General features: G+C 43.9%; 1 protein-coding gene across 2 annotated transcripts in view; it reads left to right on the top strand.

Moving 5' to 3' along the window:
* Positions 1–25,892, top strand: part of pex6 (peroxisomal biogenesis factor 6) — a gene marked incomplete at its 5' end in the record, with an annotated part of 108,421 nt that overhangs the window by 76,380 nt on the left and 6,149 nt on the right. For both annotated transcript variants that reach the window (XM_084318075.1, XM_084318074.1), the window contains 6 exons: positions 6,736–6,941; positions 11,720–11,781; positions 12,912–13,020; positions 14,025–14,135; positions 14,766–14,843; positions 16,247–16,386. In XM_084318075.1, coding sequence (XP_084174201.1) covers positions 6,736–6,941; positions 11,720–11,781; positions 12,912–13,020; positions 14,025–14,135; positions 14,766–14,843; positions 16,247–16,386 — 706 coding nt within the window. The remainder of the gene's footprint in view (positions 1–6,735; positions 6,942–11,719; positions 11,782–12,911; positions 13,021–14,024; positions 14,136–14,765; positions 14,844–16,246; positions 16,387–25,892) is intronic.

Raw genomic sequence — 25,892 nt, 5'->3', positions numbered from 1 at the left:
GGAGGTGAAAGAGAGATGGTAATGAGGTGAGGAGGTGAAAGAGAGATGGTAATGAGGTGAGGAGAAGGAGAGATGGTAATGAGGTGAGGAGGAGGTGAAGGAGAGATGGTAATGATGTGAGGAGGTGAAGGAGAGATGGTAATGAGGTGAGGAGGTGAAGGAGAGATGGTAATGAGGTGAGGAGGAGGTGAAGGAGAGATGGTAATGAGGTGAGGAGGAGGTGAAGGAGAGATGGTAATGAGGGGAGGAGGAGGTGAAGGAGAGATGGTAATGAGGTGAGGAGGAGGTGAAGGAGAGATGGTAATGAGGTGAGGAGGTGAAGGAGAGATGGTAATGAGGGGAGGAGGAGGTGAAGGAGAGATGGTAATGAGGTGAGGAGGTGAAGGAGCTGGTGAGGAGGTGAAGGAGAGATGGTAATGAGGTGAGGAGGAGGTGAAGGAGAGATGGTAATGAGGTGAGGAGGTGAAGGAGAGATGGTAATGAGGTGAGGAGGAGGTGAAGGAGAGATGGTAATGAGGTGAGGAGGTGAAGGAGAGATGGTAATGAGGTGAGGAGGTGAAGGAGAGATGGTAATGAGGTGAGGAGGAGGTGAAGGAGAGATGGTAATGAGGTGAGGAGGAGGTGAAGGAGAGATGTAATGAGGTGAGGAGGAGGTGAAGGAGAGATGGTAATGAGGTGAGGAGGAGGTGAAGGAGAGATGGTAATGAGGTGAGGAGGAGGTGAAGGAGAGATGGTAATGAGGTGAGGAGGTGAAGGAGAGATGGTAATGAGGTGAGGAGGAGGTGAAGGAGAGATGGTAATGAGGTGAGGAGGAGGTGAAGGAGAGATGGTAATGAGGTGAGGAGGAGGTGAAGGAGAGATGGTAATGAGGTGAAGGAGGAGGTGAAGGAGAGATGGTAATGAGGTGAGGAGGAGGTGAAGGAGAGATGGTAATGAGGTGAGGAGGAGGTGAAGGAGAGATGGTAATGAGGTGAGGAGGTGAAGGAGAGATGGTAATGAGGTGAGGAGGAGGTGAAGGAGAGCTGGTAATGAGGTGAGGAGGTGAAAGAGAGATGGTAATGAGGTGAGGAGGAGGTGAAGGAGAGATGGTAATGAGGTGAGGAGGAGGTGAAGGAGAGATGGTAATGAGGTGAGGAGGAGGTGAAGGAGAGATGGTAATGAGGTGAGGAGGTGAAAGAGAGATGGTAATGAGGTGAGGAGAAGGAGAGATGGTAATGAGGTGAGGAGGAGGTGAAGGAGAGATGGTAATGATGTGAGGAGGTGAAGGAGAGATGGTAATGAGGTGAGGAGGTGAAGGAGAGATGGTAATGAGGTGAGGAGGAGGTGAAGGAGAGATGGTAATGAGGTGAGGAGGAGGTGAAGGAGAGATGGTAATGAGGGGAGGAGGAGGTGAAGGAGAGATGGTAATGAGGTGAGGAGGAGGTGAAGGAGAGATGGTAATGAGGTGAGGAGGTGAAGGAGAGATGGTAATGAGGGGAGGAGGAGGTGAAGGAGAGATGGTAATGAGGTGAGGAGGTGAAGGAGAGCTGGTGAGGAGGTGAAGGAGAGATGGTAATGAGGTGAGGAGGAGGTGAAGGAGAGATGGTAATGAGGTGAGGAGGTGAAGGAGAGATGGTAATGAGGTGAGGAGGAGGTGAAGGAGAGATGGTAATGAGGTGAGGAGGTGAAGGAGAGATGGTAATGAGGTGAGGAGGTGAAGGAGAGATGGTAATGAGGTGAGGAGGAGGTGAAGGAGAGATGGTAATGAGGTGAGGAGGAGGTGAAGGAGAGATGTAATGAGGTGAGGAGGAGGTGAAGGAGAGATGGTAATGAGGTGAGGAGGAGGTGAAGGAGAGATGGTAATGAGGTGAGGAGGAGGTGAAGGAGAGATGGTAATGAGGTGAGGAGGTGAAGGAGAGATGGTAATGAGGTGAGGAGGAGGTGAAGGAGAGATGGTAATGAGGTGAGGAGGTGAAGGAGAGATGTGATGAGGTGAGGAGGAGGTGAAGGAGAGATGGTAATGAGGTGAGGAGGTGAAAGAGAGATGGTAATGAGGTGAGGAGGAGGTGAAGGAGAGATGGTAATGAGGTGAGGAGGTGAAGGAGAGATGGTAATGAGGTGAGGAGGAGGTGAAGGAGAGATGGTAATGAGGTGAGGAGGAGGTGAAGGAGAGATGGTAATGAGGTGAGGAGGTGAAGGAGAGATGGTAATGAGGTGAGGAGGTGAAGGAGAGATGGTAATGAGGTGAGGAGGAGGTGAAGGAGAGATGGTAATGAGGTGAGGAGGTGAAGGAGAGATGGTAATGAGGTGAGGAGGTGAAGGAGAGATGGTAATGAGGTGAGGAGGAGGTGAAGGAGAGATGGTAATGAGGTGAGGAGGAGGTGAAGGAGAGATGGTAATGAGGTGAGGAGGTGAAGGAGAGATGGTAATGCGGTGAGGAGGAGGTGAAGGAGAGATGGTAATGAGGTGAGGAGGAGGTGAAGGAGAGATGGTAATGAGGTGAGGAGGTGAAGGAGAGATGGTAATGAGGTGAGGAGGTGAAGGAGAGATGGTAATGAGGTGAGGAGGTGAAGGAGAGATGGTAATGAGGTGAGGAGGTGAAGGAGAGATGGTAATGAGGTGAGGAGGAGGTGAAGGAGAGATGGTAATGCGGTGAGGAGGAGGTGAAGGAGAGATGGTAATGAGGTGAGGAGGTGAAGGAGAGATGGTAATGAGGTGAGGAGGTGAAGGAGAGATGGTAATGCGGTGAGGAGGAGGTGAAGGAGAGATGGTAATGAGGTGAGGAGGTGAAGGAGAGATGGTAATGAGGTGAGGAGGAGGTGAAGGAGAGATGGTAATGAGGTGAGGAGGAGGTGAAGGAGAGATGGTAATGAGGTGAGGAGGTGAAGGAGAGATGGTAATGAGGTGAGGAGGAGGTGAAGTAGAGATGGTAATGAGGTGAGGAGGAGGTGAAGGAGAGATGGTAATGAGGTGAGGAGGAGGTGAAGGAGAGATGGTAATGAGGTGAGGAGGAGGTGAAGTAGAGATGGTAATGAGGTGAGGAGGAGGTGAAGGAGAGATGGTAATGAGGTGAGGAGGAGGTGAAGGAGAGATGGTAATGAGGTGAGGAGGTGAAGGAGAGATGGTAATGAGGTGAGGAGGTGAAGGAGAGATGGTAATGAGGTGAGGAGGAGGTGAAGGAGAGATGGTAATGAGGTGAGGAGGAGGTGAAGGAGAGATGGTAATGAGGTGAGGAGGTGGTGAAGGAGAGATGGTAATGAGGTGAGGAGGTGAAGGAGAGATGGTAATGAGGTGAGGAGGAGGTGAAGGAGAGATGGTAATGAAGTGAGGAGGAGGTGAAGGAGAGATGGTAATGAGGTGAGGAGGAGGTGAAGGAGAGATGGTAATGAGGTGAGGAGGAGGTGAAGGAGAGATGTGATGAGGTGAGGAGGAGGTGAAGGAGAGATGGTAATGAGGTGAGGAGGTGAAGGAGAGATGGTAATGAGGTGAGGAGGTGGTGAAGGAGAGATGGTAATGAGGTGAGGAGGTGAAGGAGAGATGGTAATGAGGTGAGGAGGAGGTGAAGGAGAGATGGTAATGAGGTGAGGAGGTGAAGGAGAGATGGTAATGAGGTGAGGAGGTGAAGGAGAGATGGTAATGAGGTGAGGAGGTGAAGGAGAGATGGTAATGAGGTGAGGAGGTGAAGGAGAGATGGTAATGAGGTGAGGAGGAGGTGAAGGAGAGATGGTAATTAGGTGAGGAGGTGAAGGAGCGATGGTAATGAGGTGAGGAGGAGGTGAAGGAGAGATGGTAATGAGGTGAGGAGGAGGTGAAGGATAGATGGTAATGAGGTGAGGAGGAGGTGAAGGAGAGATGGTAATGAGGTGAAGGAGGAGGTGAAGGAGAGATGGTAATGAGGTGAGGAGGTGAAGGAGAGATGGTAATGAGGTGAGGAGGAGGTGAAGGAGAGATGGTAATGAGGTGAGGAGGTGAAGGAGAGATGGTAATGAGGTGAGGAGGTGAAGGAGAGATGGTAATGAGGTGAGGAGGAGGTGAAGGAGAGATGGTAATGAGGTGAGGAGGAGGTGAAGGAGAGCTGGTAATGAGGTTTGGAGGAGGTGAAGGAGAGCTGGTAATGAGGTGAGGAGGAGGTGAAGGAGAGATGGTAATGAGGTGAGGAGGTGAAGGAGAGATGGTAATGAGGTGAGGAGGAGGTGAAGGAGAGATGGTAATGAGGTGAGGAGGTGAAGGAGAGATGGTAATGAGGTGAGGAGGAGGTGAAGGAGAGCTGGTAATGAGGTGAGGAGGAGGTGAAGGAGAGATGGTAATGAGGGGAGGAGGTGAAGGAGAGATGGTAATGAGGTGAGGAGGAGGTGAAGGAGAGATGTGATGAGGTGAGGAGGAGGTGAAGGAGAGATGGTAATGAGGTGAGGAGGAGGTGAAGGAGAGATGGTAATGAGGTGAGGAGGAGGTGAAGGAGAGATGGTAATGAGGTGAGGAGGTGAAGGAGAGATGGTAATGAGGTGAGGAGGAGGTGAAAGAGAGATGGTAATGAGGTGAGGAGGAGGTGAAGGAGAGATGGTAATGAGGTGAGGAGGTGAAGGAGAGCTGGTAATGAGGTGAGGAGGAGGTGAAGGAGAGATGGTAATGAGGTGAGGAGGAGGTGAAGGAGAGATGTGATGAGGTGAGGATGAGGTGAAGGAGAGATGGTAATGAGGTGAGGAGGTGAAGGAGAGATGGTAATGAGGTGAGGAGGTGAAGGAGAGATGGTAATGAGGTGAGGAGGAGGTGAAGGAGAGATGGTAATGAGGTGAGGAGGTGAAGGAGAGATGGTAATGAGGTGAGGAGGAGGTGAAGGAGAGATGGTAATGAGGTGAGGAGGAGGTGAAGGAGAGATGGTAATGAGGTGAGGAGGAGGTGAAGGAGAGATGGTAATGAGGTGAGGAGGAGGTGAAGAAGAGATGGTAATGAGGTGAGGAGGAGGTGAAGGAGAGATGGTAATGAGGTGAGGAGGTGAAGGAGAGATGGTAATGAGGTGAGGAGGAGGTGAATGAGATATGGTAATGAGGTGAGGAGGTGAAGGAGAGATGGTAATGAGGTGAGGAGGTGAAGGAGAGATGTGATGAGGTGAGGAGGAGGTGAAGGAGAGATGGTAATGAGGTGAGGAGGAGGTGAAGGAGAGATGGTAATGAGGTGAGGAGGAGGTGAAGGAGAGATGGTAATGAGGTGAGGAGGAGGTGAAGGAGAGATGGTAATGAGGTGAGGAGGAGGTGAAGGAGAGATGGTAATGAGGTGAGGAGGTGAAGGAGAGATGGTAATGAGGTGAGGAGGAGGTGAAGGAGAGATGGTAATGAGGTGAGGAGGTGAAGGAGAGATGGTAATGAGGTGAGGAGGAGGTGAAGGAGAGATGGTAATGAGGTGAGGAGGAGGTGAAGGAGAGATGGTAATGAGGTGAGGAGGTGAAGGAGAGATGGTAATGAGGTGAGGAGGAGGTGAAGGAGAGATGGTAATGAGGTGAGGAGGTGAAGGAGAGATGGTAATGAGGTGAGGAGGTGAAGGAGAGCTGGTAATGAGGTGAGGAGGAGGTGAAGGAGAGATGGTAATGAGGTGAGGAGGAGGTGAAGGAGAGATGGTAATGAGGTGAGGAGGAGGTGAAGGAGAGATGGTAATGAGGTGAGGAGGTGAAGGAGAGATGGTAATGAGGTGAGGAGGAGGTGAAGGAGAGATGGTAATGAGGTGAGGAGGTGAAGGAGAGATGGTAATGAGGTGAGGAGGTGAAGGAGAGCTGGTAATGAGGTGAGGAGGAGGTGAAGGAGAGATGGTAATGAGGTGAGGAGGAGGTGAAGGAGAGATGGTAATGAGGTGAGGAGGAGGTGAAGGAGAGATGGTAATGAGGTGAGGAGGTGAAGGAGAGATGGTAATGAGGTGAGGAGGAGGTGAAGGAGAGATGGTAATGAGGTGAGGAGGTGAAGGAGAGATGGTAATGAGGTGAGGAGGTGAAGGAGAGATGGTAATGAGGGGAGGAGGTGAAGGAGAGATGGTAATGAGGTGAGGAGGAGGTGAAGGAGAGATGGTAATGAGGTGAGGAGGTGAAGGAGAGCTGGTAATGAGGTGAGGAGGAGGTGAAGGAGAGATGGTAATGAGGTGAGGAGGTGAAGGAGAGATGGTAATGAGGTGAGGAGGAGGTGAAGGAGAGCTGGTAATGAGGTGAGGAGGAGGTGAAGGAGAGATGGTAATGAGGTGAGGAGGTGAAGGAGAGATGGTAATGAGGTGAGGAGGAGGTGAAGGAGAGATGGTAATGAGGTGAGGAGGAGGTGAAGGAGAGATGGTAATGAGGTGAGGAGGAGGTGAAGGAGAGATGGTAATGAGGTGAGGAGGAGGTGAAGGAGAGATGGTAATGAGGTGAGGAGGAGGTGAAGGAGAGATGGTAATGAGGTGAGGAGGAGGTGAAGGAGAGATGGTAATGAGGTGAGGAGGAGGTGAAGGAGAGATGGTAATGAGGTGAGGAGGAGGTGAAGGAGAGATGGTAATGAGGTGAGGAGGAGGTGAAGGAGAGATGGTAATGAGGTGAGGAGGAGGTGAAGGAGAGATGGTAATGAGGTGAGGAGGAGGTGAAGGAGAGATGGTAATGAGGTGAGGAGGAGGTGAAGGAGAGATGGTAATGAGGTGAGGAGGAGGTGAAGGAGAGATGGTAATGAGGTGAGGAGGAGGTGAAGCTAGCTAGTGCCCCGATGACGAATGAAGGACTTGAACGCCGTGTGGTCCGTGTGGCTCCAGATCCCCAGCGTGAGGTGGCAGGACGTGGGGGGCCTCCAGCAGGTGAAGAGGGAGATCCTGGACACGGTGCAGCTGCCCCTGGACCGACCCGAGCTCCTCTCCGCCGGCCTGCAGCGCTCCGGCCTGCTGCTGCACGGCCCGCCCGGCACCGGCAAGACCCTGCTGGCCAAGGCCGTGGCCACGGAGTGCTCCATGACCTTCCTCAGGTAGGAGGAGAGACGGCCACAAAGAGGTGACGTTAATAATAACCCTTTCACTGCCACACGACAGCCGGTTAACCCTTTCACTGTGACGACACAGAAGGTTAGCCCTACATGCTATACTATGTTATTTGATACTATCTTGTCTAGCACAGTCTCTGGAGCGTAACAGTAAGAAGCATTTTGTATGAAAGTATTCTGTACTTCTGTATGACAACTATTAAAGAAACTTGAAACTTGAGAAACTTTGCTATCACACAACCGACGGAGCTAATGATGCTAATGATGGCGCATTGCCGTCGGTTGTGTGATGGTAAATGGTTAACCTTCTGTCGTGTGGCAGTGAAAGGGTTAACCGGCTGTCGTGTGGCAGTGAAAGGGTACACCCAAAGTAATGGTGCCACGCTCTCTACAGTACACCCAAAGCAAACACGTTTGACACATATGCTCAGACATGTGTGTGTGTGTGTGTGTGTGTGCGTGCGCGTGGGGAGGGGGGAATGCTTAATAACCCATATACAATTAATTTCAGTAATAAAACTAGGGGAGCTTTAAAATATTCATAATTTCACTTAGTGCACTTAGCTATGATGCTGGAGGTTTTAAGAAATCTGATTAGATTAGATTCAAATGTATACAGCACAAGTACAGTACAACGAAAATAGGTTTGGCATCCAACCACAGTGCAAATGTAACAGTAAAGTGCAATCGTAATATTCAATGTGCAGGTGATTAAACTGGGTATAAAATATATAAATGAGTACTATTGGGTGTAGCGCTATAATCAGATGTATGTAAAGCGTTGTAGTACTGTATTAATATGTACAATGATACAGGTATAAAGACACTATGGTAGTAAGTCACACTGGCCAGCAGCGTAAGTAGTATGAGTAGGTAAGGGATATGTACAGATATACATATAGTATCTACAGATATTTAAAAAGGATTATATGCAGGTACTGTATGTACGGATAGATACATCTGGCTCACATTTTCATCCATTCAACCTTATCACTGTATGTGCGACTAAAGACACACTTCTTCAATCAATATCTGAAATGATTTTTTTTAACCCTAACTAACCTTACTGTCATGCACTTGTCCTAATAAACTAACCTACACTGTAGCACTTTGATGAACATTGTTACTCAGCTGATAGAGTTGTACCCTTCCTGCTGACTTGTACAGAACTTGTAAGTCGCTTTGGATAAAAGCGTTTCAGCTAAATGACTAAATGTAAATGTATGTCAGAGGTCACCAATAGGAAAACCACGGTCTGGAACCAGATGCCGTCGTCTCCAGACCCAGACTGTAAATGATGCAGAATTATTACATTTTGACAGCGTTTCTATCTTAACCGCTTTTCTGTTCTGGTTTAGCGGCAACTCAGACCAAGTGTCATGTGACACTACAGTCAATCAGAGCTGTGCCATAAACACTACAGCCAATCAGAGCTGTGCCATAAACACTACAGCCAATCAGAGCTGTGCATTCCCATAAACACTGACTCGAGTCAGTGAGCTACACACACACACACACACACACACACACACACACACACACACACACACACACACACACCGGAGAGATGAGACAAGAGACTACAGTTGAATAAATAAGTGAGTCAGAGAAAAGTAATGGATGGAACATGGCTCTAAAAAGAGAAAAGCAGACAGCAAAAACAAAGCTTTTATTCAAGATTGGACAGACTCTTACATCCATTCTTCCCACGGTTCAAAACCAGTATGTGTCATCGATTATTAACAGTTTCAGTGCCGGCCAGTTAACATTTAAAACCCTGTTGAGTGCCATCATCCACTTCAATGTTAGCGTTAAAAACGCCTAATCTATGTTTTAAATTATGGTGTGGTATGTGTCTAATCTGCCCGTCGCTTATCAATGACTTGTTTGCAGTCAACATTGTCGAAACGGATTGTTTTTTAATCGGTTCATATCCTTTTTATAGCATTTCGAAAAGCTATCGTTCTCTCGAAAATGTTAGGAAAATTGTATGCACACTAGACGCGAGCTGAAAAATCTATTCTCTCGTTTCCTCAAGATCACACACAGCCACACACACACATACACACATAGGGACACGCTGTTATCTCAGTGAATACAGCTCCGATTACCCCAAGACTGGTAACATAGACTCCTTACCTTAGATCAGATGTTCTCCAAAAAGATTATTCCAATTCCTGATCGCCATTCCAAATATCGATCACGCTTATTGATTGATTATTGGCTGCTGTAAATATATATTCCAGGCTGATTTCCATCTCGCGATCAGATCCCTCTTGATCAGACGGCTCGCCAGCACAATGGAGCCAGTTGGCTCCACCTCTACAGATCTACAGATCCCAGGTCAGTCTAATCGACTGACCTGCAGTTACACAGCGATAGACGATAGGGGGCGCTTTTTTCCCATCTGAGCTCCTGGAGGGGCTGCTGTACCAACGGGAGACTCGGTTGATGAAATATGAATTCAGATCGCTAATAAAAAAATAAAACGACATTTGTCATCGTCGGCACTCACCGGGGGGGCTGATAAAACGAGATATGTCGTCGCTGGCACTCAATGTGTTAAAAGCGGCAACGTGAAGCACCTCTATGAGACAACATACCCACTGGAATTCTAACTGAGTGAACAGAAGATAAATGATCTAAGGGTCCAATATGATGGATCAGCAGAATCTTAACACATTCTGCCCAGTAAACAAACAAGAAGAAAAGGGGAAACTCAAGCTACACTTTTTATTGGATCTTGAAACACAAAATTATGTGATATTAATATTAATTTACACAAAATGATGTGATATTAATCTTGAATTACACAAAATGATGTGATATTAATCTTGAATTACACAAAATTATGTGATATTAATATTGAATTACGGTACACAAAATGATTTGATATTAATCTTAAATTACACAAAATGATGTGATATTAATGATGTGATATTAGTCCTGAATTACACAAAATGATGTGATATTAATCTTGAATTACACAAAATTATGTGATATTAATGATGTGATATTAATCCTGAATTACACAAAATGATTTGATATTAATCTTAAATTACACAAAATGATGTGATATTAATGATGTGATATTAATCCTGAATTACACAAAATGATGTGATATTAATCTTGAATTACACAAAATTATGTGATATTTATTGAATCTTGAATTACACAAAATTATGTGACATTAATCTTGAATTACACAAAATGGTGTGATATTTGAAGTTGAATCTTGAATGCCAGGACACAGAGGGTTAGTTAGACCCACACAGTGTGTAGTTCTGCACACAGAGGGTTAGTTAGACCCACACAGTGTGTAGTTCTGCACACAGAGGGTTAGTTAGACCCACACAGTGTGTAGTTCTGCACACAGAGGGTTAGTTAGACCCACACAGTGTGTAGTTCTGCACACAGAGGGTTAGTTAGACCCAGACAGTGTGTAGTTCTGCACACAGAGGGTTAGTTAGACCCAGACAGTGTGTAGTTCTGCACACAGAGGGTTAGTTAGACCCACACAGTGTGTAGTTCTGCACACAGAGGGTTAGTTAGACCCACACAGTGTGTAGTTCTGCACACAGAGGGTTAGTTAGACCCAGACAGTGTGTAGTTCTGCACACAGAGGGTTAGTTAGACCCACACAGTGTGTAGTTCTGCACACAGAGGGTTAGTTAGACCCACACAGTGTGTAGTTCTGCACACAGAGGGTTAGTTAGACCCACACAGTGTGTAGTTCTGCACACAGAGGGTTAGTTAGACCCAGACATTATAATCCTTTACATGGAACCACATTAGGGGTGTAACGTAACGAGGCATCGATTAATCGAAATGCATCGATTCTAATGTGACGATTCAACTGCATCGATTTGAAAATGTTAGAATCGACTATAATCGCAATTAATTGAAATACATTTTTTTTTGTGTGTATTGTTTTTATTGACCCATAGTCCATTCATGCTGAGTGAATCAGTTCCCCCAGCCACATTTGTGTATTCAAAATGAACTGATAGAAAATGTATCGAATCGAATCGTGGTCAAATGAAGAGATTTCACGATGCATTGAATCGTTGCCTGAATAATCGTTATCGAAATGAATCGTTATGAGGTTGCATCGTTACACCCCTACACCACATTGTTGGATGTAACATACCTGACATGGTGTCTTGTGTCACCTTTGTTGGAGACTCTCGGGAAAAGCCATGGTTACCTTTTCTTTTTATATCGTCTAGTATAGTGTAATAAATAATACATAAGCAGTTATGTCTCAACACCAAATTAAACAGAAGAAAACGTTATAATATTGGGAACAACTGTATTTACCATAATGCTTCCACCTGTCCATATTAGGCTATGTCTTATACTGAACTGATCACTAAAACTCTATGAACTGCTCAAATGACACGCATGAAACAATTATTTGCAATTACTTTGAACTTTGCATACAGAACTAAAGTTTTGTTTTGTTTTTCACAAATATTTTGTGAGAGAACACTGACGTTTCTTGGGAGTATGTACGGTTTCTCAGGGGAATGCAATGGTTTCTCAGGGGAATGCAATGGTTTCTCAGGGGAATGCAATGGTTTCTCAGGGGAACGCAATAGTCATGAGAACTTTCAAAAGTTTCAGATTCTACCTCATAGCTCTCATCTACTGAATGTAAACATGGTGATGGGAAGAATGAAGGTTTGATTATTTGATAATTTTATGGCCTTTCTTGTACAAATTGATTTAACTGAAATTGTGATATTGTCTATTTCATTCAGTGTCAAAGGTCCAGAGCTCCTCAACATGTATGTGGGTCAGAGTGAGGAGAACGTGAGAGAAGGTAACTATCACAATGCATGTTCCCAAAATCACCCTAGTATTATATCATCTTTATTTATATTTTATTAGGGGAACTTTACTCTTCCAACTATGTGGCTGAGTACGGAGCAGTAAGACCACATTGTGTCTGTTGCACGGGGTGTAAAGGGTTAAAGGCCAACTTGCAGGTTGTATTTTTGTTCAATAAACAATGTGACTAGGCCAACGCTGACTTTCATGAAGAGGGGAAAAAAAATTATCGAAATTGACCCAGTTTTTATCAAACATTTTGTCGACCAAACCACAAGCTCCACGCACATGCATATTTTAATCCATGGATCAATAACGTGCGTGCGTCATCTTAATGCTGACGTCACGTCAGGTGCAGGGCAGCGAGGGGCTCTGAGAGTCACACACAGCTAGTGGCAGGAACCAGAGAGCCTTGCTACTACTAGCCGAGGAGTGATGAATGAAAATGTATCTGTTTCACCTAACAACACTATTGCTCCGTGTTCATAGCCATCCATCTCTAAAGCTAACCACTATTTGTAAAAGCCACAACCACGTTACCATAATTTATTTGTAATAATGTAAATCATTGTGTCGTTGTACATATTGTGTATACAACGTTAGAAGCTAACGTAGCTTAGCTTGGTAGCTATTGTGCTAACAACATGCTGCGACGTCTAGCTTGTTAGCCGGCATGAATGCCCGATTTAAAATGGTTCTCTCCTCTTTGTATACCTTTGTCCCCACAAGTATTCTGCCAGGGAACTTATGGACACGACAATAGTAGTAGTTATAAGGTGTTTGAGCTTGTAACGCTAACAAGCTAGACCTCGCAGCATGTTGTTAGCACAATAGCTACCAAGCTAAGCTACGTTAGCTTCTAACGTTGTATACACAATGATTTACATTATTACAAATATGGTAACGTGGTTGTGGCTTTTTGTGAACAGTGTTCTCCAGAGCGAGGGGAGATGATGTGTGATGTTCTCTCCTCCAGTGTTCTGCAGAGCGAGGGGAGATGATGTCATGATGTTCTCTCCTCAGTGTTCTGCAGAGCGAGGGGAGATGATGTCATGATGTTCTCTCCTCAGTGTTCTGCAGAGCGAGGGGAGATGATGTCATGATGTTCTCTTCTCTTCTCAGTGTTCTCCAGAGCGAGGGGAGCGGCTCCCTGTATCGTCTTCTTCGACGAGCTGGACTCTCTCGCCCCCAGCAGAGGGCACAGTGGAGACTCCGGGGGCGTGATGGACAGGTCAGTTACTGTTCATGGGACACGATCAATAATAATAAACATATTCCACACAGACCTGCGGAAACAAGTCCGGATTGGTCGATGTTACGATTTTTATTTGGCCATCTAAATTGTGGGTATATTCACGTACATTTAGCGCCGATGCCTTTATCCAAACGACACTTGACTCTGTTCACAAGCATTACACGTGCCATGCTAGCCATGCTTTTGGATAGGTATATACATTACACGTGCCATGCTAGCCATGCTTTTGGATAGGTATATACATTACACATGCCATGCTACTCATGCTTTTGGATAGGTATACACATTACACGTGCCATGCTACCCATGCTTTTGGATAGGTATACACATTACACATGCCATGCTAGCCATGCTTTTGGATAGGTATATACATTACACATGCCATGCTACCCATGCTTTTGGATAGGTATATACATTACACGTGCCATGCTACCCATGCTTTTGGATAGGTATACACATTACACGTGCCATGCTACCCATGCTTTTGGATAGGTATATACATTACACGTGCCATGCTACCCATGCTTTTGGATAGGTATATACATTACACGTGCCATGCTACCCATGCTTTTGGATAGGTATATACATTACACGTGCCATGCTACCCATGCTTTTGGATAGGTATACACATTACACATGCCATGCTAGCCATGCTTTTGGATAGGTATATACATTACACATGCCATGCTAGCCATGCTTTTGGATAGGTATATACATTACACATGCCATGCTACCCATGCTTTTGGATAGGTATATACATTACACATGCCATGCTAGCCATGCTTTTGGATAGGTATACACATTACACGTGCCATGCTACCCATGCTTTTGGATAGGTATACGTTGCTGCCCAACACAGGGCTGATCTCAGTCAATAACCCATGTTCAACCAGGGGTGTCGAGGGTGTAAAAGGGGTGTGAGCATATTTGATCCATATGGGTATAAAGCTGATGTGTGTGGTTCCTCTCTCTGGCTGCAGGGTGGTCTCCCAGCTCCTGGCAGAACTGGACGGGCTGGACTCGTCAGTGTTTGTGATTGGAGCAACCAATCGACCCGACCTGCTCGACCAATCGCTGCTCAGACCTGGCAGGTAAAAAATTAAGGCTATTGCATTTTTCATGCACTATAACAATGTTCAATGCTATGAATTATCTCAAACTGATACACGTGGTTTGACAAAAGCTAACCACCAAAAGCTAATGCACTGAGAAGCGTACAGCAGAAACGACATGACAACAATGCCAAGGCTCTCTGCATCCAACTGGGACTCTGCACAGAATAGACTATCTTTCGTTCCCTATCCAGTGACTTGATCTCAGTTTCTGTAAGCTCACTGGACTTGGTAAGATAATTATAGTCCACAACAAAGTGATGAGCAACAATATACATGTTCCATATTTAAAGCTGCAAACCTTTCCAGTGCAGTATCACTATAATATTTATAGACTCATAGACTCAGTCTCATAATATGAGAAAGATCTCGACTATGAATCAATCTGCTGATCAGAAGGAGGGAATCCTTCTTCATCCATGTGACCTTTAACCTTCTGGAATGTTCATTGGCTTGTGCAGAAACCGCTTCACCTTTTTCATTGTACCTTCCTCGAACCCTGCGTTTCACATCCCACCATCAATTTAGATTTGAATCAGGCTTATTCACCTGTTTGCTCTGTAAATGCATTTACTATGTTCTGCTTCTCCTCCCCTGGACCCACACCAGGTTTGATAAACTGGTCTACGTCGGGATCAATGAAGACAAGGACTCTCAGCTCCTGGTGCTAAAGGCCATAGTCCGAAAGTAAGTCTGACTCTCAGCTCCTGGTGCTAAAGGCCATAGTCCGAAAGTAAGTCTGACTCTCAGCTCCTGGTGCTAAAGGCCATAGTCCGAAAGTAAGTCTGACTCTCAGCTCCTGGTGCTAAAGGCCATAGTCCGAAAGTAAGTCTGACTCTCAGCTCCTGGTGCTAAAGGCCATAGTCCGAAAGTAAGTCTGACTCTCAGCTCCTGGTGCTAAAGGCCATAGTCCGAAAGTAAGTCTGACTCTCAGCTCCTGGTGCTAAAGGCCATAGTCCGAAAGTTAGTCCTATATGTCGTAAAAAATATATATACTATTACTGATAGAGTTGTGCCCTTCCTTCCTGATGACTTGTCGTACAGAACTTGTAAGTGGCTTTGGATAAAAGCGTTCAGCTGAATGACTAAATGTAAATGACTAAATGTAAATGACTAAATGTAAATGACTAAATGTAAATGACTAAATGTAAATGTGTGACTAAATGTAAATGACTAAATGTAAATGACTAAATGTAAATGACTAAATGTAAATGACTAAATGTAAATGACTAAATGTAAATGTGTGACTAAATGTAAATGACTAAATGTAAATGACTAAATGTAAATGACTAAATGTAAATGACTAAATGTAAATGACTAAATGTAAATGACTAAATGTAAATGTGTGACTAAATGTAAATGACTAAATGTAAATGACTAAATGTAAATGACTAAATGTAAATGACTAAATGTAAATGTGTGACTAAATGTAAATGACTAAATGTAAATGTAAATGTCTAAATGTAAATGACTAAATGTAAATGACTAAATGTATGACTAAATGTAAATGACTAAATGTAAATGTAAATGTCTAAATGTAAATGACTAAATGTAAATTACTAAATGTATGACTAAATGTAAATGACTAAATGTAAATTACTAAATGTATGACTAAATGTAAATGACTAAATGTAAATTACTAAATGTATGACTAAATGTAAATGACTAAATGTAATTGACTAAATGTAATTGACTAAATGTAATTGACTAAATGTAAATGACTAAATGTAAATGACTAAATGTAAAATGACTAAATGTAAATGACTAAATGTAAATGACTAAATGTAAATGTCTGAATGTAAATGTCTAAATGTAAATGACTAAATGTAAATGTCTAAATGTAAATGTCTAAATGACTAAATGTAATTGACTAAATGTAAATGACTAAATGTAAATGACTAAATGTAAATGTCTAAATGTAAATGTCTAAATGACTAAATGTAAATGTCTGAATGTAAATGTCTAAATGTAAATGTCTAAATGTAAATGACTAAATGTAAATGTCTAAATGTAAATGTCTAAATGACTAAATGTAAATGACTAAATGTAAATGACTAAATGTAAACGTGTAATGTGTGTATTCCGCTCAGGTTCCAGTTGGACCCCGGTGTGAACCTGGAGGATGTGGTGGAGCGGTGCCCAGCGCGGCTCACTGGGGCCGACATGTACGCCCTCTGCTCCGACGCCATGACGGCTGCCATCAAGAGGAAGATCTCTCGCCTCACTGACGGTGAGGATTCATTGATTGATTGAAAATGTTATTAACCCTTTCACTGCCACACGACAGCCGGTTAACCCTTTCACTGTGACAATACAGAAGGTTAGCCCTTTACTATCACACAACCGACGGCGATGCTCCATCCGCCGAGCTAATGATGCTAATGATGGAGCATCGCCGTCGGTTGTGTGATAGTAAAGGGTTAACCGGCTGTCGTGTGGCAGTGAAAGGGTTAACAGATTGCAGAATGGGTACAGTACAGTACAGCTCAATACACACAATTGTTAAGGGGATGCAGACCAGAGAAAGACTTTCGTCTTGTTTACATCAGGGTCCCCCATTTTACATTCATCATGAAGGGTTACTTCAATACCTGGAATATAGGGTTGTAAAAATAAGATTCAATGCATTGTGATGCACTGATGTGAATATCAACATCCAACTGCATTGAGCTGTATAATTATCAAAAATGTCATAATAATAATTTATAATATAATTAATAATATATATGAATTTATCATTTAATATAAAATAATAATAATAATTATTATTATATAAACATACTGTCAACTAATAACTTGGTTGAATCATGGTCAGAATGATTTTATGATGTATCGAATCTTTGCCTAAAGAATGAGAATTGCATGTCGAATGGGAAATTGCTACACCCTGAAACATGGTTTAAAACACATGTATTCAACACCTGAATACGAGCTTCATGGCAGCTTTATGGAACACTGATTAATAGTGATTCTGAATACAGAGCTCGCCTCCCATAAGGTTTTAATGTAGCATAGATGTAAATGTTTTACACGTAGGAATTTATTGGACAGGAAAGTCAATGCGAAATTGGGAAGGACGGTGACATGACACTGTACATTCCTCAGACAGGGAGCTAATAGGACATTAACCCTTTCACTGCCACACGACAGATGCGGAGCTAATGATGCTAATGATGGAGCACCGCCGTCAGTTGTGTGATGGTAAAGGGCTAACCTTCTGTATTGTCACAGTGAAAGGGTTAACCGGCTGTCGTGTGGCAGTGAAAGGGTTAATGGAATCTGGATGTTGCTCTAGCCCAGTTTCCTCCTGTGACACTGACACGTGTTCTGCACGAGCAGCTTTCATCTCAACACAGGAGCCGTATGATGCCTGTTCTCCACTGTCATGTGTAGGACTGTAACTAACAACTATTATTGATCTTAAAACATCTTTTAGTTATTTTATCAAGTGGTGTAAATTATTAATTGACAAAATAATCTCCAGTCATCCGTAATGTGCAATCACACAAAGTCTGGTCTCATTGGCCTCACCAACTCCCGCAATCTCTCCCACCTCTTCTCTTTCCCTCTGTGGTCCCAATGCAGACGTCAATCTTTCCATCACATAGATCTCATGGATCACATAGTGTTGCTCGAAAGTATGTAAATACTTTAAGTAAATTACGGCAAAAGATTGGTTTCTTGTACCGTAACCGCGCTAGTTTTCCTATGTTCTGTAGGAAAATAATTATACAGGCTGTTTTTTTGTCAATATTGGACTATGGTGATGTCATTTACAGGCATGCGTCTGCATTAAGGCCTTTGGATTCTGCCTACCACTCCGCCCTAAGATTTATTACGGGTGACAAATATGATACTCACCATTGTCTTTTGTATGAGAGGGTAGGCTGGCCATCTCTCTCGTTGCGACGTAGTTATCATGGGTATCTTTTTATCTACAAAGCAATTATTGGCAAACTTCCACCTTATATTACATCTTTGTTGGTCTGGAGTGCTGTCACCTACCAAACTCGTTCGAATGATCGGCTTGTGCTCAGGGTGCCTTGAGTTCGGTCTGAGCTTGGAAAATCTGCCTTCTCCTACGATGCTCCATACACATGGAATACCCTGCAAAAGACTCTAAAGCTCGGAACATTCCCGTCATTCATGGAGTTTAAAGGCATTGCACTTGACCTATGTACTGAATCATGTAATTGTTTTTAATCCATCATTGTAGTAATTGTAATTCATTGTAATTATTAACTGTTATGATATTTGTGTCCTTTGTTAACTTGTCATCACTGTAAATGAGGGAAACCTCAGTGCTTTCACGAGTATAAATAAAGGTTTGAAATGAAATGAAATGTGCACCCACACCTTTGGAATAGTCAGTTTTTCACATTAACTCTTTCTCTGCCAGCTATTATTCTCATCCTGTAGTAAATGCGCCACGCTTTATATACACATTTTAACTGTGCGTCAGGGTGTTTGCAGTGGCTATATCTATATTCTATATTATAGCTATGGAGACAATACTATGGCTCATTTGACAGTAACAACAGACAGTTCAACATGTGAAAAAGAATAAAATGTTTCATGTATACGTTTGTGTGTTATCCCGTCGTGAATATTCTAGAGTACTTACTTACTTACGCCTATCGCACCTTTTGGGGGAGCATAGGCCGTCGACAACAGTTCGCCAGGGTCCACTGTCCTGTGCTTTGCTTTCCAGCTGTTTCCATGTCAGTCCGCTCTGTGTGATGTCTGTCTCCAATGTGTGCCACCCTTCTTATCTATGATGCTACCTAGGTAGGTGAAGGATTCTACTTCCTCAAGTGCTGTTCCCTCCAGGTTTACTGGGTCTTTGTTGTTTGTGTTGATCTTGAGTATTTTGGTCCATCCTTGGTGGATGTTGAGGCCTAGTTGTGTTGAGGTGTCTGCCAGTATGTTAGTCTTCTCCTGCACCTGTTGTCGACTGTGGGATAGTAGGGCAAGTTCGTCTGCGAAGTCTAGGTCGTCCAGTTGTGTTGTGAGTGTCCACTGCATCCCGTTTCTCCTCTGTGCTGTTGTGGTCTTCAATATCCAGTCGATGGCCAGGAGGAAGAGGAAAGGGGACAGTATCCCGCCTTGCCTTACTCCGGTCTTCACTTGGAAGCTTCGTGTGAGCTGTCCGCTGTGTATGACTCTGCAGGTCATTCCTTCATAGGAGTTCCTCATGATGTTGACAAGCTTTTCTGGTATGCCGTAGTGTCGAAGCAGTTTCCAGAGGGTGTTTCTGTGGAGGCTGTCAAATGCCTTCTCGTAGTCTACGAAGTTGATGTATAGTGGAGAGTTCCATTCCAATGATTGCTCGACTATGATTCGGAGGGTTGCAATCTGGTCTATTGGGCCGGAAGCCTGCCTGCTGGTCTCTTAGCTGCGGATCCACCGCTTTCTTTATTCGTTCGAGGAGGATTCTGTTGAAGATTTTTCCTGGCACTGATAAAAGCATGATTCCTCTGTAGTTGTGGCATTGGCTGAGGTCTCCTTTCTTAGGTATTTTGATGAAGTAGCCTTCTTTCCAATCTGTTGGCCCTTCCTCTTTCTCCCAGATCTTCTCAAACAGAGGGTGTAGCATCTCTACTGAGGTGTCTATGTCTGCCTTCAGTGCCTCCGCAGGGATGTTGTCTGGTCCTGCTGCCTTACTATTCTTTAGTTGTGCAATGGCCTGTTGGATTTCCTGCTTGCTGGGCTTTCCACAGTTGATGACTGTCAGTCTCCGCAGGTTGAATGTCCGGGGGGTTAGGGGGTGTCGGTCTATTCAGGAGTTCTTCAAAATACTGGTGTCATACAGTTCCTTCATGTTTCCTTTTGCTGCTGCCTCTTCTGCTTCTTTAGCCAGGTTGTCGATGTAGTTTTGCTTGTCCTTCTTGGAATTTCTTTTGACCTTTCTGTTTGCCTGAGTGTACTCTCTTTGGGCTTTTGCCTTGGTTGCCCTTGTTCTGCTGTTGTTAATGTCTGCCTTTTTCTGTCTCCTTTCTTCTATGTTGCGTAGTGTTTCTGCTAGGGCTGTCTTAAATACTTCAAAGCTTCGTTCGATGGCACAAGCTTCGAACATAAAAAAAAATTAAAATCTTGCGCCTCCATTCCAATGAAACGAAAGTAAGCGGCGCCTCGACTCCACCTCTCTACAACAAGCAGGTGGAGATTTTCTGTGTTGAAAACAACAAGGACATGTGCAGCAGACATGTCGACGAAGAAGTCATCAGACGTGTGGTTACACTTTAAAATATGCAAAGACAATGCCCAAAAAGCAGAGTGCCAGATATGCACTTTTATTTTGAAAACCCCAGAAAGGAAGTCATTATATTTGCTTTACTGACCGTCCGGTTCTGTGTTAGCTCCGGTTAGCTACGTGCAGTAGTTAGTATTATATTATCAATACCAGCCATTGGATTACTGTTTTCTAAATTGGGGAGGCTTTTAATCGTCAAGGTAAGAGGATTTTAAGTCATGGTATCCATAAACTTCAATCGGTTCGGATCCTTTGAATTAATGAGAATGTCCACAAACACGGCTTCACGTAGAAATCACTGGCTGCGTGCAGAGACGAGTGCTTAGGCAAAAAATAGTTCCGAGTATATTTGCTTAGAAAACGTAATTGTCTAATTCAATAATTTTTTTTATTTCTCCACGTGGTAAATACACAGGTCACAACATGTTTACATGAACGTTTTGGAGTGTATTTGGTGACTGTATACTATACACTGTAAGGGAACGTCAGGCTATTGTCCTCCCCCACTTCCAGTGATGAAGCTAAGCTACGCTAACGGAGCGACTGTTCCCAAAGCTAAATGCACGCACAGAGACAAAAAAGGTATGTATCTTCTTGTCTAACTCCAGGGAAGATGTTAAATAAGCTAATTTCCCAAAATGTTGGAGTTTTCCTTTAAGACAATTGGCACTTCCCAGGTAATTCTTTTTAACCTTGTTTAACCCCCGTTGGCGGGTTGGAGGGGTAAGGCTCTCCTGGAGAGGGCCCCTCCTATAACGACGGAGATTCCCCAATGGGGATTCTCCAATGTCCCTATTATTGTCCAACATTTTCTTTGAATTTTTATCCCTCACATGATAGCACAGTTCCAGAGCTCCCGGTCACGTCTCCGAATGCTTTCCCCCATGTTCCCCGTCGTCTTAGTTGTGCGTCATGTGCGTCGGTGTCCACAGTTCAGTCTAGCACGTGTTATTTATATTATATGTCCCGAAATCAAGTCCCAATTTCCCCAACTAATGTGTTATTGAATCTTGGTCGGTGTGTATGACCTCAGTGCTCGAGTCCTGCTTGGTGTGTGAGACCTCGTTATTCGCATCTTGGCCGGCCCGGGCGACCTCCGCGCCTGCATCTCGTGTGCGGATGGTCCGGCCGACCTCGGTGCCCGAGTCCTGGTTGGTCCGGTTGTATCCAGCGTCTCTTTGTCCTTCTTTTGGGGGTTGTTTGTTTTATTTCTTTTGAATTCGCCTCCATGCTCCTCCCAACACTCCGCATTGCATCGAGTCCAGTCTGCGCGTTGGTTTGCATGTTAGCATCGTTAGCATTCCGCACCGCTCCCAGCCCGATCCGAATGCTAACTTGCACATTCATCGTGTCAACTTCCATGTTAGCTTGTAGCTCCGTCTCCAGCCAGGCCTCGCTGCGGTCCACCACCATGCTAGCTTGTATTACTTGCTGCGTCATCTCCTCGTGTTGTATCTGTCCCTTCGTCACATTTTCTTTGTCGGGGGTCATTTCTTCTCTGAGCTCGTCCCGACCCTTCTTTAATTCTTCCCTGAGTCTGGCGATGTCGCTCAGAATGTTCTGCCTGTTAGCTTGGTTAGCTAACGCGCTAGCTTGTATGTTAATCTGTATGCTAGCTTGTATTTTAATCCATATACTAGCCTGTAGCTCCGCTGCCCACTGCGTCATGCTAGCCTGAATTACCTCCTGCGTCATTGCTTGTACTTCTTCTGGGGTCGCTTTTCTCTCGCCTTTTGTCGTGTTCATCCTTCCTTTTCTCTTGTATCCTTGAATTGTCACTTTTTATTTTTCGTTTTGAATTGTTTTACTTCCTTTTTTTGATATTCATTGACCGGGAGCTCTTTCATGTGGCTGCTCACCAGAATGTAGCAAACCGGAAGTCCTATATTCATATTTCAAATTGCATGTGTCCGGATGGCAAATTTCAGTACTGTATCTACATAAACCCCTGTAAATCATCTGCCCTTTATTCATTTGCTTCGATTTTTTGTACACTTGATCTCAAGAAGGTGCTGAATGGACTTTTTCTTCACTTTTTCTTTTTTTCTTCACTTTTGGTCAATGTTAGCATGGTGTTATTCACTGTGAAAGATGGAAAAAATATATATTATTTATATTCTCCTTTGGTTCATTACAATTTACTCAAGCATAGTAGTGTTGTCACGATACTGGAATTTCGAACTTCGATACGATACCTTGAAAAGTATCGATATTCAATACCATTTTCGATACCACGAAAATGCAAAATTTATTATATTTTTTTTCTTTTCTTTTTTTAACAAATTTTGCTTTTGTTGCTGGTTGATTCTCCTCAGCTTCTTTCTGGTACTATAAGAGAAGATAAATATAACACTTTTAAAACCCTTTGTTTCTCTTTAGATCAGACATTTTAAAATAACTAAATTATCTAATCTAAATCAAATCAAACCCCCCTCTCTTAAAAACTAAAACCTGTGTTTAACCTGCCATCTATAAAACATGCTAAAACTGAAACAAATGTCCTACTCCCCTAAAGAAAGAGATACATAGCAAACATGACTCAGTTATCCAATAGTGCTGCTGCTTTTTAATTGGTTAAAATCTTTTAGTTAATAAGACTAAAAGACTACAATATGACTACAACAATTTCATGACGGCTTCCGGTTTCCGGTTTGCGGAGCTATGCTCGGAGCATTAACGTTACATTTTCAACAAGATTGCTGCTAATTAAACACTTCATGGAAACGGGGTAACGTTATGTCGAGTTCATACGTGTAGTGTAGTATGAACTCGACATAATATATTGTGAATTATAAGGTGGCCAGCTAGCTAGCATAAGCTAACGGAAGAACGATTAGCTAACGTTAGCTAATAGCTGTAACGTTACTAACAACGAGTCAGCTGTTGATATTATGAGCCATCAGTAGACAACGTCTCATGTATTAAACTAAAGTTAATGGTTTAATGTTTAATGCTTTGTTGACAAGAAGACACTGAAGACGCGTCTCTGAGGGTGAGGAGGAGGGGCAAGCGTGCTCTGCAGCAGCGTGTGTCTGTCAACAACTTGCGGTAGAAGACAGCGAGCCAGCTGGTATCGATACTGCAGAAAGTATCGATATTGCGGGAAATGAGTATCGTTTTAAATATTCAGAATCGATATGTATCGATTTTTCGATATTTTTGACAACACTAAAGCATAGTAACAGACACAATATTTATGACACTGGGAATACATTCCATGAGGTCCATAGATGTCCCTAGATACCAAGAACATGCGAATGGACCTTGTAGAAGTGGAGCAATCTTCCATTTACTTGGGTATGTACTTTTAGGCACATTTTCTGAAAATATGTCTAGGGCTTAAGAGGTCAAGGCAGAGGAGCGCCGTTCCCCCTTTATCTTTTGATAATTTCAAGGTTTTGAGTCTAATTCAAATGATTTGTATTATATGTGGTTGTAATTATAATATTTGCAACACTTAATTTATATATAGAAAGTTCCATCTAATTGAGTCTAATGCTTTTTCCACATCTTTCCCTACCAATATTCAATATTTCCCAAATGTCTTATAACATGCAATGTTCTTCGAACATGCCTCTATCTTTGCGTTATGAACCCACGTCTGGTCCGTATCGATACTCCCTGGTAGGATCTTTTCTATTCTTTTGGCTACAATATGTGAATATCTGAATCAAAACACTGATTGTCCTGAAGTTTAATTTATCTAATTTATCTTTGCATACTTTCGGTATTATTGAAATTGTAGCCTCCCTCCACGACGTTGAAACCACACCCTTTTGTTACACCCAGTTGAAGTGTCCAATTAAATCAGATCCAATGTTTCTCTAAATGACTTGTTCTGAGCAGAACCTGTCGGCGCCGGGGGATGGAAACAAGAAATGTTTCCATCTATGTGTCATTATCCATATTTTGTTGTGAATATAGGCTCTTACAGTCTGTCTCAGATACAGCTTTTTCAAGTATCTTGCTAATGAATGGAAGGTTGGATATCGGGTTAGTTAGTTGGTCAGTACATTACAGTCTAGTTTGGGTTTCTTTAATAAGGGGTTTTACGACCGCTGTATTGAATGCATCTCGGAAGATGCCTGTCGGAAGCAATGTATTCATAGTCTTTAGACATGATTTGAAACATTTATGAATATCCTCTGAAAGAATGCTGTACGTATATGGTCAATACAGGAGGTGGGGGGTTTCCCCATGGTTACATCTTTTTTGCAGGGTTTACAGATGATGTGAAAAACTGATTTTATATGTCTGCTCATTTTACCCTTGCTATTATTTTACTTATTTTTACTTTTATTTCTACGCCCCACTATCCGCTGGGTGCATACTATCATGTTTTTATCATGTTTTGTAACAGATTACAGAAATTCAAGAAGCCTATTGGAACGTGAGGTTCTGATAGGATTTTATTGATATATTGTGGTGGACACTAGATGGAGGTGTCTCACTTCAGAATGGACACTGATTGAGTGACAGGAGGGAGTTGACTTAAGGGTGTGGCTGTACCTTGGTTCGGTTGGATTTGTTTGGAAGTAAAGTTCAGAGACTCAATACTCCGTCTGCTCGTCTCATTGATTCACTTCCACAGTGGTGACCCTGACGTGTGAAATATGAGCAATAACGAGAATCCACCGGCTGTCGTTCCCGCAGTGTATGCAGCTACAGTCAAGTTGCCAGAGTTTTGGCAGCATGACCCGGCCCCGTGGTTTCAGCACATCGAGGCACAATTTCACCTCCGCGGAATAACGTCGGATGAGACGAAATATTACCATGTCGTCGCGGCATTGGATTCCTCCACTACACGCCGGCTGATGGGATGCCTGAGAGAGCCGCCAGCAGCCGGCAAATACGACGCGCTCTAAGAACAGCTGTTGCGCATTTTCCAGCTGTCAGATGCAGAGCGCGCGGAGCGCCTATTGTCCCTCAACGGATTGGGGGACAGTAAACCAACAGAACTGATGGAGAACATGCTAGCACTGCTTGGTTCAGGTGACGCTACATTTATTTTTGTGCAGCTGTTCCTGCGTCAACTCCCGACTCCGGTGCGCACGGCTCTGGCCAGCTCGCCTCTCGTGCGCACCAAGGATTACCGGGGATTGGCAGAGGAGGCGGACAGAATACTACTGGCCTCCCGTCAGTACTGTGTGGCTGCTGTGTCTGATCGGGTGGCTGATCGCAGGGATCAGACACAGAGGGATGATAGAGGGCTTTGTTATTATCATCGCCGTTTTGGCAACAAAGCGAAGAGCTGTGTTCCACCATGCACCTTTGGTAACCAGGGAAACGCGAGAGCCGGCGCTCGTTAGCGGCTATGAGCGCTGGCGTCAATATCAACGAGCTGTTGTTTATCGAGGACACGTTGTCTGGAAGGCGTCTGTTGGTGGATTCTGGCGCCCAGAGGAGCATCCTGCCTGCGTCGGCCACGGACGCCTTGGGAAACGGTCATGGACCACCCCTGGACGCGGCTAATGGGACTTCCA

The sequence above is a fragment of the Notolepis coatsorum genome (genome assembly GCF_963971535.1).
Source record: "Notolepis coatsorum genome assembly, chromosome: 7".
In the NCBI taxonomy this organism is placed as follows: Eukaryota; Metazoa; Chordata; class Actinopteri; order Aulopiformes; family Paralepididae; genus Notolepis; species Notolepis coatsorum.
The sequence above is the reverse complement of the archived record's forward strand: the minus strand, read 5'-3'. Positions and strand labels throughout refer to the sequence as shown.